The following is a 12,948-nucleotide window of genomic DNA, read 5'->3' as shown; positions in this document are numbered from 1 at the left end:
ACAAGAATATTCCCCAACAGTTCTCTACTGCAGGTGTAGGACGGGAAATCCGTCCGCTGTCATCACACCTGAGACTGAATGATGACTCTGACTCAGCTTGTACAACAGCCCAAATCTGATCTACTCCCTTGGTCTATCCTTATCTGAAATGAAGAGTTGAATTGCCATTTATCACATCTCATGTATTTATTTAAAAAAACTCCAACAACCAAAAAGCACACAAAAAATGATTCAAAATGTCAGAAACATATTGCACCCTACATTTACAGTTCTTCAAGTGTTCTTTGGTTGCCTCAATGCTCTTTGCTTTGATTGTGTTAGACTTTGCTGGCTCACTATTGCGAAGCTAATATAGTTTCCTGAAGAACAGCTCCTTAGGGCTCCTTCCTGCAAAGGACTGGTGGACGGGTGGTTGCAAAACTGATGTGATCTCAGCAAAGGTCTCTTTGTAGGACCAGGGGTAATATAATAATCCTTCCTGACTGCCTCCACTGTACTCTAACTTTATGGGTACATCTAACAGCAGTGTGGTAAACTGGGGCTTGCTCTGTGTGGAAATAGAGGATGCAATTATGAGTTCATTCTTTATTCTATTCAGAATTTTTTATGTTTGTGCTTATTTCCTTACTAATGGAAATTGATTTCTGCTCAGTTTTAAACAATCACAGTTAAAAGAAGCCTCCTGTTCCACAGAATAAATCTGAGAAGGATTACAAATCAAGAGCTGAAAACAAGAAAAGCCATCATATTAACTCATGCTGCTTGTTGGGGAAGTGATGGCTTAAAAGTCTTCCCAAGTTAGACAGGCAGATGCTACTGAGACAGACGAGCTGCTCGTTCGACCGAATTATCTCTATCCCCCTCACACCTGCACCCATCCCTCCCTGCCTGCACTTCCACAAAAGCTCTCCGAGAGCTTCCGCACCACTGCCCGCCTGAGAGTACTTCACAGCGCTTCGAGATGAAAATCCCCCTTTAAATCCACAGATATTTGAATCTAACACGTGCCAAATCTAATATTTGCTGGCAGCCCAAGTGACGGAAGCCTCTCCATGCCCTGAACAGGGAGAGCAGAGACAGCAGAGCTGGATTCCTCATGCTGTCCAACTACCGTGCCTCGCTGCCTGCCTGGAGGTGACAGGGGAGCTCGGCCTCCTGCCGTCCATCCTCCCTGAGCCTACGCTAGTTCTCAGAGTAAGGCAGCTCAGAGAAACTTCACATCAAAGTATGTTTTTCTCAGAAACCAATGTTATTTTAAGGACTTCTTGCCTTCAATAAATATAAATAGAGAGGGAACTAAGAAACTTTCTAGTTATAAGAATGAGTTTTACTCAGTTGTGTGTTTTTTTTTTTTCTTAAATTCTGACAGACCGTTGAGTCAAATGACTCCCCTTGGCATTAACAGCTCTAAGGTCAGACTACATCCTACAGCCTGCCACTGTCAGCTCAGTTTTTCTTTGTTTTCACAGGCATTCTCCTCCTTCCCAGTGGCTCTCTGCCTTTTCCCCAGGTTTTCTGCTGATCCATAATACAAGTTACACAGAAAGTCTGTCTGATTTATTAGCACCATGGATGTGATCTCTGTGCTTCTCTGGGTTTGCTTCCAAATTGCCCTGTCTCTGGCTATCATCCACAGTCAGGCCATAAGGAACTTACACCTTTAGTACCAGAATTCAATAGAAAAATGAAACAAAATGGTGGAGACCATAATTAACACAAAACTATTTAAGAATTAAACAAGTTCAACATAATTTTCACACCAACAAACAGAAGTCATCAGAGAAATAAAATCACCACATGGTTTTAGCCATCGCTTCACTCCAAGCCCTTTTCAGTTTGTTTCAAGCTTTCCAGGAAGTTCTACAGTCTGGACTTAGATTGTGTCTCTACACTTTCCAGGTTTGCTTTGGTTGAATAATGCACATGGGAGAGAAAATGTAGCTAGCTACTAACAAAATGTTAGTGTGAACATTAAATGCAGACAAACTTGTCATTTCTTTTGTGAAGGCTTCTATTCTACTTTTAAAATGAGGGCAAGGTTGGGTGAATTTGTTCATGTTAAAAACCCCCAAATCCTTGCCTCATTTATCTACAACGTGTAAGTGGCCCCACTGGATCCCTTCTTGTTCTGGCATTTCACAAGCACTTGCTTAACCCCAGCACCAGCACGAAAAGCCTCTGCAAGAGCAACAACACCTCTGGAGGCTGAAGCAAGTGTTTTATCAGAGGGGTTTAAGGCTGGAAAAAGGAATCTCTGAGGCTCACCTGCTGAAATAAGGCAGTTTTTCGCAAATGAAAAAGCAGCAGCTGCAGCCTGGCAAACCTTGACTTTAGGATTAAATTAGCAAATACATTTCTGACCAAGAAAATACATAACTATCAAATGTTCAGGCTCTAACTGTGAAGTCTAGGGATGAACTCTTTGATAGGATTTTATCTTCCTTTCAAAAGGAACTGCAGTTTAAGGCTACTGGGAATACTTCCTATGTTATATTTTTTCCAGTTAAAGTTTCCATTTGTCTTTTATTCTTTCAGCTTATTTATGTGTTATGAACTTACCTGTCTCTGTTCTTTACCAAAAGGCTTTGCTCGACTCCCTCCATAAGATTCCTGAAGCACTGGTCAAGGGCTTCACGTTTGTTGTCAGGCTGGCTGGCTATCAAGGTTGCCCGTAGTTCACTGAAGTACTATGATAGCAAAGCACAGAATATTAAAAATGAGGTTTAAAAGTTTAAACCCAGAGTTACTCACCTACATCTGGAGCACTCTTGAGCAACTGTTTCATACGTTGCCCTCTGGGAGAGCAGTTTGGCAAACAGCACAGAGGTCCATCTGAATCAGGTTTCAGAGGCTGCCTTCCTGAAGTGTACCAGCTTCAGCTGTGCATCACAACTGAAGTTTAGTGCTAACAGGTGACATGCCACTTGACCAGTGGATGTTGATCACCTAACCAGTTCCAATACAGAAAGCAACCTAAGAGAGGTGGCAGAAACATCCTGGACTACTTCACATGTCTTTTCAGAATGGTGCAAATCTGTGCACTTCACTGTGGGCTCTAATCACTTCAGTGCTGTGATGAGACAGACTCGCCTTTGCTTCTTTAGAAGCTAAGTAATTGATACGATTTTCTATACACTATTTCCATTATATTCTGGCAGGTTTATAGACTAGGTAAAATAGAACTTTTTATCACCTTAGAAGAATCTCGATCTAGTCTAGAAATACTGAACTGAAGGGGACCTCCAGTGTTATCCACTACCCTGCTACTACAGCCAAGCAAGTCCCATGGTCCTGTTCAGTCTTTTGTATATTGGCTGTGTCAATCAAAGCCTCATGGCCTTGGGTGTTAAGCACAGTCATGGTATAAGCACTGATATATACAATTATTCAGAGGAGAATGAACCATTCTGATGAACTTGCACCCAAGTACCTGGCAGAGTTTCTGAGCAGTCTCTTCTTGCAGTCAAGAATAATATTACTGATATTCCCCAAATTTCAGATGTATAATTAGAGACCTTTTTAAAGGTAGGATGAAGATCAGTTTTTAGTATGCAAAATTTAATAGACTTTTGAAAATAATGTAACTTGTAGGGTACCGTACAAAGTGTCAGAAAGCACAGAAGTCTCTGGTTTGCTAGATTTTTTTAAAACCTTAACAGGTTTAAAGCTGTTTAAACCTTAAATAAATCAGACACAAAACTTTTCCATCAAAACTACAGTTCTCCTGTACACGTGAAAAAATATGGAATAACAAAAAGAAAATGTAGTAAAAACCATAGCATTCTAACAGTAAGCCCTGACAACTCAACAGGATTATAAGAAGTGTTTGCTTTAATGTCTGCTTGGCAAATTACTTGCCCTCAATCCAGTTCCTCTCAAACCAGAAACATCTTCTGTTACGCATCTTTGCTGACCACTGCAGCAGTACTGGAAGCAAAGGCCGTAGCTGATCAAATAGCTGGGTCCCAAAATACTTAGGAACTCAAAACTGAAAATCACCTGCCTGCAACAATCACATTCCCAGAAGCCCTGTCTCAAGGTGACAAATGCAGAGTTCAACGTAGAGAAGGCTACAACCCCGAGATCTTGTTTGGTGTCCACAAGCTGTTTTTAGAAAAGAGGCGTTCCAAGAACTTCTTCTGTCAACACCATAATGGAAAGTATTAACAACATCCTCAAATAACAGCAAGGAATAACATCTCTGCCTACCATTAATGAGTACAGCATCCCCCTGAAGACTCCCCCTTGGCATCACTGTTTCAACACTATGGAGCTGTTCTGAGCCAAGGGGTTCCATGGCTTCCCTGCTATAACATCACTTTTGCCGGTACACTCAGATGCCTGTGTTCCTTGGTTGAAGGACAACACCAAGGAGGGGATGTTGCTACATTATCAGGATATAGAGGGCCTTTTCTGCCAATCTCTTGCCACTAGGATTTAAATTAAACTTGCAGCAGCTTTTCAGTATGGGAACAGTGTCAGGATGCACCTGTAACCACCCCATTTCATACTAGAGCTGATGCTGTCTCAAAAGATTTAGTGTAGTTTTAGGGTAGACTCACAGTACAGTACCCACTTTGGCATAATAACCCCTACTGGTGCACGCATGGATGAATCCCAATTTTTCTGAGTCCCCAAGCAAACCTGATTATGGGCAAAGAAGATTTCATTAAAACAAAAGAAGATGTGAACAAGCAGTAAAACATGGTAAATGTGTGGTTGCTCTCTCAGGAACTGTAGAGACAGAGACCCTACATGAAATAAAGGAACCCATTTCCAGTAAATAAACCAGCGGTACACTGAAATGAGCCAAGAAAAGATTACTTTTACAGCCATATATAAGTATGTGTCCTACTTTTTCTGAACACAAAATAACCAACCTTGATGCAAAAGGGGCAGTACAAATATTGTAAATTCTATTTCCTGTTCTCCACCCTTCCAAAAGAAAAGTAAGGCATGTTCGTAAGTAAAGGCGCTTGTACATATCCATGTCTGCTAAGCAAAACACATAATCATTAGAACTAGTCTAATTTCAGTAAAAAGAATATTCTGCCAGTCACAAATTTATTCCTTATGATTTACAGCTCCATGGTTCTATCTTCAAGTGAAGTATTTAATTTCTTCTTATACAGAAGCATCAAAACCACATAATTAATATGTAGTCAGGCTAATACTTAAACGCTATAAATCAGAAGCATTATATAAACAAAAGTGTCGTCTTGAACAAGATTGGGAATGCACAAAACTACTTATTTCCCACTTTTATAATGATGCAGTGACTCAGAGCAGATAGAAAATGATTAGTTTTCCTTCCAAAGTAGGAAATATTGCTTCCATCTGTAAAGTATAATATTGTGATGTCATAAAGTTTTCCTAAACACTGAATTTGCCCTTATTCCCTCTCAATCATTTTAAAAGAACTGCTCTCTCTTATAGAGCTTGGATTTAAATCACAATAACACACCAAGAAGATGAATGACAGTGCTATTGGATATGGCTAAAATTGGATCCTTCAGCACAGGTGAATGATGAGACAGCGCTTCTCTTCTTGATATATTTTCTTCTTCTATTAGTTTCCTTCCATAGCTGGGATTTCAGTTTGAATTTTAATGTATGCGGTTGCTGCTAATCTTAGTGTCTTCTTTTTTTTCAAGCACCGTCTTATTGTATAGACAATTCATTCTCCAAAACAGTAATACACTGAGGCTTGTGACTGCCCAAGAGAGAAAGCAATTCAGAATAAAGTTAGAGCTAGCTCTGAAGTATGGCAAATACAACAGGTCAATATCTTCAGAAACAATGCCTTGCCATAAAAAAATGCACACATTTAGATCAACTCGCATTCATTTACTCAGATGGTTTCCATTTCAGACAATATCGTCTCTATTAAGTCACCAGGGAAACATGATGGGTATATCCAAATTCATAGTTTGAGATTTTATTGAAAGGGCAAATTGCAGAGTATTTCCTGGTTTACAGAATCTGCCACAGATGCACACAATCCAAATTGCAATCAATGTGAGTACTTAAGCGTAAGCACTCAGATAATACCCCCAAAAGCTAGTTGCTCCTGTGAAACCTTTCAGAAAAAGAAATTGGTTAACTATTTTTCTAGGAAGCAATTTTTCTGATGTGATTTCCACAGTGTTCTTGTTTCATATTTCTACCTAAAAGCTAGATAAGCTTGTATAACTCCTACTATTCCTGCTTAATTCTGGAAAAGTAAAGACATAAAACTTATTAAAAAAGGTTATTTATACACTTGCATGACCTAAGGTTGGGTGTAAAAGTTGGGGTAAAGTTTTGAGAGGACTATTCATCGAAATGAAGCCACTCAGCCTCTCTGAACTAATCTGTGAAATACCTATGTGGTACATGAGCTGAACCCTACTCTCCACTCCTAATGTCAGCATAATGGAGCAAGGTCCCAAGGAAAGAGATGGGGGATTTGAAGGGCAGCAAGCAGCTTTGTTCTATGTGAGATAATTACTTCAACTATTTGGGCATGTGAAGGGTGAACCTGGTAGAATTTCTTAAATACTCACTTTCTCATTGAGAAGTATAAGTCCAAGAAGCGGCCTTGATACAGACCATTGGTTTCTGCAGTCTTCAAAAATGATGGTGTTCATTAGGATCGACATCATCTGAAATAAAATCAGACAGTTTACATGAATATGGGTATTGTTGTTGTACTGTGTGATGTGGTGAGAAGGAAAAATTAATGAAACCTTTACTAACCATGCTGCAATCACTGAGATTTCATATGAGCATGGTATTACAAAGTCATTCTTCCAAACAAACATTTCCATATCCAAAACTAGCAGGTGAAGAAAGGTAAAGAAAACAAATATCAAAGCTCAGCTCTAAAGAAGTTGAAGTTAAAACAAATATGAATTGAGATTTAGAGCTATGTTAATTTAAGGTACAGGCTTTGACTTTACTACAGGGATTTGCCCCCTAGTCACACTACTTCTTAGGAGAGCAATACATGTGCGACCAGTAATCTATATTAGTTTCAGATTAACCCCTACCTGCTCTTCAAGGTTCTGGTTTTCTCACATCCACCTTTCTTTAAGCATGACGCTGCAAGGCATTTGAAGGGAGCAGAGCACTCCCTATTTTGATGAAGGCAATCCTCATTACAGCAAGAAGTCTAGAGATCCATACCATTTCCACTGCAGTTACCAATCCAGCCTCTGATTTTAGATGTTTTACTTTACTTCTGTGACTTTCTTTGCAGAGCTCTACAGCAGGGATAAAGCCACTTCTTCGACTTTATAAAGCACTGAAATCTATCAATTCTTACAATTAAGTTCTACTGGCACCCAAAGCGAAGGTACACAATTCACTTTGCTCGTTGCCTGGCATGTAACCAGTGCCTTCAGCTAACACCACATGGCGTGTTCTCCCTCTGAAGCTCTTCTGGTCTTGCTGTGCCTCTGTACCTCTGGTGTGTCTAGCTAGGATGGGCAGGACTTATTTACGGATTGGTACAACTTTTGTAAAAAGAAATTACAACATACCTATAGAATCCATTTAAAGATAAAATGCTCTATGATATCCTTCAGATACGTTAGTCCAAAGCGCTGAAGGCCGCAACGTATACGAACATAAAAACATTACTTAAGGAGTGAAAATTTGTAAAATGTCACCAGTAAATAGTTTGACTCATGTTTATAAAATACCTACACCCCAAAACCAAACAAAGAGGAAGTACAAAATCATTAAATCCTTTCTTCTAGGCCAATGAGTAGCTATGAGCAGGGTCTCCAGAGAGCTGCCCCGCTGCAAACTAGCCTGTAAAAAATGATGAAGGCAAAGTCAAACAGCATGTTTCATCCTAGCACTACAAATCACCTGGAACAGAGATACCCACAAATTATTTGAGCTTTCAAAGTTAGGAACATACAGTCTGGTGTGGCAAAGGCCAACTCTTCACCTGACTTCACAGTTCGTATATCAGGGAAATTATTTTTCATTACTCATAGGACAAAACCAGTTCTATACTGCTTTGGAACTAATGCAAACAATTCAAGACTTCTGCACAAGCACTAATAGGGGCTTGTATTCCAAACATGAACAACAATTGCAACTCCTTATAATTCATTCATCATCAGGTTTTCCTCTCAGTAGCTTGCAACAAAGCCAGCTGTTAGAACAGAAGCATTTTTGAAGTAATTAAACAAACTCACTCAAGCTGTGATTTCAAGCACCACAACTGACATACCATATTTCTTAGAAAAAGTGCAATGCATGCAGAAAAACTGTCAATGTGATGCTTAATCTAAAAAAAGGCATGCTCAGTGACGAGTTCACAACTGACCCAGAGAGAAAATAGCAGCTCTTCAACCCCCAGCTTTATGAAGAAAACTCATGAGGATGTCTTTAAGGTCTCCAGCCCAGAACTGCTATTAAATTGCAAACAATCTGCAAAACAAATATTCTAGGCAAGATTTTGGTGTAAATATGGAAGAAGACCAAAACGTCCAAAATTCACCTGGGAGACACTTATTTGTCTCTGTGCATAAGTAGCACAGACAGTACTGAAATAAGCAAGGACTATGATGAACATTATGATTCATAAAAACAAAGCCAATATAAAACAATCTACATAACCATAACTACTAATTGTGTGTTTTGATATTAGCCAACCAGGAAACAGCAAAAGCCTCCGCCCCCTCCGTCCCACCTCCAAGCTTTTCCTCTGACAAGATTCTACTGTCAAACATTTTTAATTCCACTTCTGACTCTTAAGTGCTAATGAAAGAGAACCATTTTAGAATGTAGGGAACACCACTGCATTCAAGAGTTAGCTAGGTCTCATATCTGGACATATGTATGTCCATTTTCTTTATGGTCAACCCATTCCTTTCAATTAAACTAGACAGTTACCACACCACCAGGTGCTAATGCTTTCACACAAAGTTGCCTCTGTTTAAGGAACTACTGGGACTAGTGGTACCACTGCACTAATATGAACAAGGTTGTAACATATGCCTGTGAGCTCTCTGGAACAGTGAATAATGCCTCTCATGAAGTTATGTAAGTTTATTACTTGCAGAGGTGGGCAATTTGGAATCCTATTGTGTTGCCTTTGCAGATGTCTTAGACATCCCACTTCTTGCAAAGATTAAAAAAAAATAATCAAGGTGCATGGTTTGGCATTAAGAGTTGCACGCATAAAATCAGGGCAAACTTATCTACCATATCAAGATCTCTGTCAGAGGTTGTCAGGAGTGCATTACGGCATAGGAAGAAGACAATCAGCAATTACTGAGCCTAATTCCACCAAGATGAAGGGCACCAAAATCCATGATAACAGCCTTAAACTTCCTTTTCCTGTTTTCTGTGTTTCTCTCTCACTATTGCTGCTGCTTTGTTTTACTCTGTAGCTTTGGTTTCCTGGGCTACTTCTGTATGAGACTACAGCAAGCTGTTTGCATTCCAGATCTTTCTTTGTCTTACAGTGCTGCTGACACACTCCAAGAGAGATTCCACCTGCAAACAGGCGCCGCTAGGAGACCACTGCTGCTGGAAAGAACTTGTCTACGGGAGGCAGCCTGCACAGATTCATCTGCAAGGCAACAGAGCTTATCGAGACACTACTTTGTAATGAAGCTTTGCCTCAGCAAACAGCACATTTACTGGTGATGTACCAGACTAACTCTTTCTTGGCAGAGGTATCAGGCTTTCATTCAATTTCACTAATTCTCCCTCTCCCACCTCTCTACTATTTTCACATAATATAGAACAGCTTCTTCCTGCACCGACAAGTGACATCCGCAGCTTCCTCCTTCAGACCCCACGTGATCAGTGATTTGACTGTTGTAGTCAGGAGAAACAGGTTGACCCACGCAGGAGAGAATTTCTAGATACTTGGCACACAGCTCCATATGTATGCCCATTTTTGTTGCTCCCCTACGCTGTTCAGGTCATGAGGGAACTAAAACTCTTTAAGCTTCTGAAGGAGGCTCTGAAATAATGTGCCTTCTTCATATTTTATTTGCTGACACACATTTACATATATTTGTATTTATGAAGGCAACATGTACAGAAATGATAACCGCAATTTTCTGAAGATGACATCTTGCCCAATAACATCTACAAACGAGATGCATGCAGTTATCTGGCCAGCACTGCTGCCCCAGAGTGACCCTGCTTGCTCCCAGGCCATCAGCTGGACCTAGGTACCCAGTTCAGCAGCCAACAGCAGCAGCACTGTCTGCATTTTTATTTTACTTCTTCTGAGAACTGCAGAGCATTTCCCAGATGTTAGTTAGCTTCAAAGTGTGCCACTGAGATACATCAGCATTGCCATCACATTTCACAGAGGGGCTGATTGAGGAACAAAGTCTGTATGCAAAGCCACAGTGATACAGACTGAGCCTGGGGCACTCCCTCAGCCTCCTCAGCTCCTTCCAGCCATCACCAAATCCTGGTCGTGCTGTTGCTAGAGACATGCAGTCCCTCTTACTGGGCAGCAGCAGAAGCTTGTAGGGTTCAGGTGGACTTGCCCATATTTAGTGTGCAGATGTCAGTGGGAAACCTGTGCTATGTTACACCCTCCTTGCTCCACCTTTGCCAAAAGTCTCATCATCTAATTGGAGATCACAAAGTAATTCAATGGCAGAACAAAACACAGTACAGAAGCAGAATTGAACAAACATACAGATTTTTTGTTTTCTAGGTGGAAAAGACCCTATTGGTAGAGACAGAAACGTTTTGTTTCAGGAAAACGACTTCTCAGATCCTGCCACAGACCCACCGCAGTGCAGCAGCACTCCAGCAGCCGGAGCAGCTGCCTGAGGCATGGGGCAGACTCAAGTCCTCATGCTGAGACGGGCTGAAATCAAGGTCTCAAGGTGGGGAAAGAGACATTAAAAAGGAAGGAGTTGGGGGAGCAGATAATCTTATTTTCTACTTAGTTCAAAACAGCAACCTTGCATCTGTTCTCTTATCTTAAACATAGGGTATCACTTTATCTTGTTCAATAATGTTTCTCCTGACACATTTGTTCTTTACAAAAGGAACTATTGACAGAACAGGCAAGAATAAAGAACTGTTCTTCCAATAAATTAATTCTTCAGAGCCTCTCTCCCTTCAGAGCCTCTTTCTTTCTTGGGTGGGGGAAGAAAATGTTGGTCAAGATAACCCTCACTATGAAAACTGTTTCTAAAGGAAGCTGGAAAAGAAGCTGCCTTTCCGTTAAAAAGGCTTTTTTTTTTTCCCTTGTTCTATGTTATCAATAGAGAGCACTTATATCATTGCAGGTCCCATAAATAATTTCTCTCTCCCATATGTTGGGATGAATGTTTTATTTTGCTGCAGCTAATCACATTTTAACATAAAGAGCGTTAACACAGGTGACAGCAGTATGTATTCCTTTACAAAAGATTTAGAATGGTCTCGGAACATACACAACTTTTAACCAAACACTTGGCTGGTCAGAACACTTGTTTTTCTCATTGAGATCTGAAAAAGACTCAGATTTTCATTGTTTAGCTTATGAAACTTGGTGGGTTTTTATAGCTCTAGCTTCAGACAGTCTGCTCTTAATTTAGGAGCTGTGATTACTAATTTAAATGTCCTTTGGAGTTCTCAGTTGTTTCATCATCAATTCTTCCTATATCAATAAATGGATCATCATTTACTAATAATATTAGGAAGATTTAAACGCTCCAAGATTATTAAATAACTTAAATTTTAATCTGTTGTTTTAAAATATTTATTTTACTAGAAACCCTAACTTTCAGACTGATATTTTCCATGTTAAAAGCTAAAATTTTCAAATTAAATAAGAAAACTAAAGCCTTTCTTGTGCAAGTGAGAACCAGCCCATTATTCCTGAACTAAAAAAAAATATTTAACTGCCAGAAACAGCAAATCAGTTGAGATTTGCAATATATAAGAGTTCAAGAATCACACCTCTTGTCCCCCTGGCATTATGAACTTACATTAGACCAACACAGAATTTTAATCAAGTTGTTCCAGAGCAGTAGAAGCGTGGAAGGCTGGTGCTGTGGCTGACATGGGCAGCCTTGACCTCTGGCACTGAATAATGGGCTGAGTGACATTACAGCAGCTTTCCTTCTGGACACCCTCTCAACTCTCTCCCATCCTGTTGCTAATCCTCATTACGGGCATTGGAAGAGGGGAGGAGTTGTGGAAGAAGGGAGGGCAGGAGAGAGAGAAGAGGACATCAGACAGAAGGCACAGGCGGTCTGTGAAACCAGGCTAGTGCAACCACAGAGCTATTTTCAACAGCCTTTCTGCTCTGAGCCTTCTAAGTTACCCTCAGACCAAGCTTTTCTTTCAGCCTATATAGCCTAGATTCCTCCAGATTTCTGTTCACAGAATATAGCATTTCACCCTATTTATACATACTTCCAATATATATATGTAAATAAGCATTAACTAAAATTTCATGATTCAACAGCTGAAGTTTAAAGAAGCTGCAGGAATTATAAAGAGGTAATAAATTGTGAGGGACCCAATCTTGTATGTCGATTTGGAATAGTTCAACTGGGTCTGTCTGGCCTTTTTGTTTCCTTTTATGAAAAAAATAAGGTATAAATGGCTGAAAAAAACCAATCCTGATGTCAGACCAAGGCATCTGGGTGACACACTGCATACCACGTACTAGTGTATGCCTGCAGCTGACGGACTGACATGATTTAAGTGCATCTTTCACAGGGTATTCCCACTGGTTGTATGTTACATCCTGCTGGGAGAGTCTTTTCTCCCAGTGTTCAGAAGGGATGGTAACAGGATGGCTGCAGCTATGAAAAAGTAACAGTTACAGAGAGTGTGGAGGTTGGCTTTTTCGTGGATATGTCTTTAGAACTGGCCAAAGGGCTGAATATGGGAGACTCAACTTGAAGTAGGTCCAAATCATGAGCCAGCAGAAATAAGCATAAAATAAGACTGTACTAACTTATGGCAAACCTG

General features: G+C 40.2%; 1 protein-coding gene and 1 long non-coding RNA gene across 6 annotated transcripts in view; one reads left to right on the top strand and one right to left on the bottom strand.

Moving 5' to 3' along the window:
- Positions 1–12,948, bottom strand: part of RANBP17 (RAN binding protein 17) — a 163,038-nt gene that overhangs the window by 857 nt on the left and 149,233 nt on the right. For all 4 annotated transcript variants that reach the window (XM_075102208.1, XM_075102212.1, XM_075102209.1 and 1 more), the window contains 2 exons: positions 6,546–6,644; positions 2,560–2,687 (listed from right to left, as the gene is read on the bottom strand). In XM_075102208.1, the coding sequence (XP_074958309.1) occupies positions 2,560–2,687; positions 6,546–6,644 (227 nt within the window). The remainder of the gene's footprint in view (positions 1–2,559; positions 2,688–6,545; positions 6,645–12,948) is intronic.
- LOC142061324 (uncharacterized) lies at positions 2,684–11,088 on the top strand. Of its 2 annotated transcripts, XR_012662108.1 has the most exons (3): positions 2,684–5,521; positions 9,468–9,680; positions 10,688–11,088. It is a non-coding gene; the product is annotated as an uncharacterized LOC142061324 (long non-coding RNA). The 2 variants fall into 2 exon arrangements; XR_012662107.1 differs by having other exon boundaries at positions 9,468–11,088.

This window comes from Phalacrocorax aristotelis, chromosome 8 (assembly GCF_949628215.1).
Source record: "Phalacrocorax aristotelis chromosome 8, bGulAri2.1, whole genome shotgun sequence".
Classification (NCBI taxonomy): domain Eukaryota; kingdom Metazoa; phylum Chordata; class Aves; order Suliformes; family Phalacrocoracidae; genus Phalacrocorax; species Phalacrocorax aristotelis.
The sequence above is the reverse complement of the archived record's forward strand: the minus strand, read 5'-3'. Positions and strand labels throughout refer to the sequence as shown.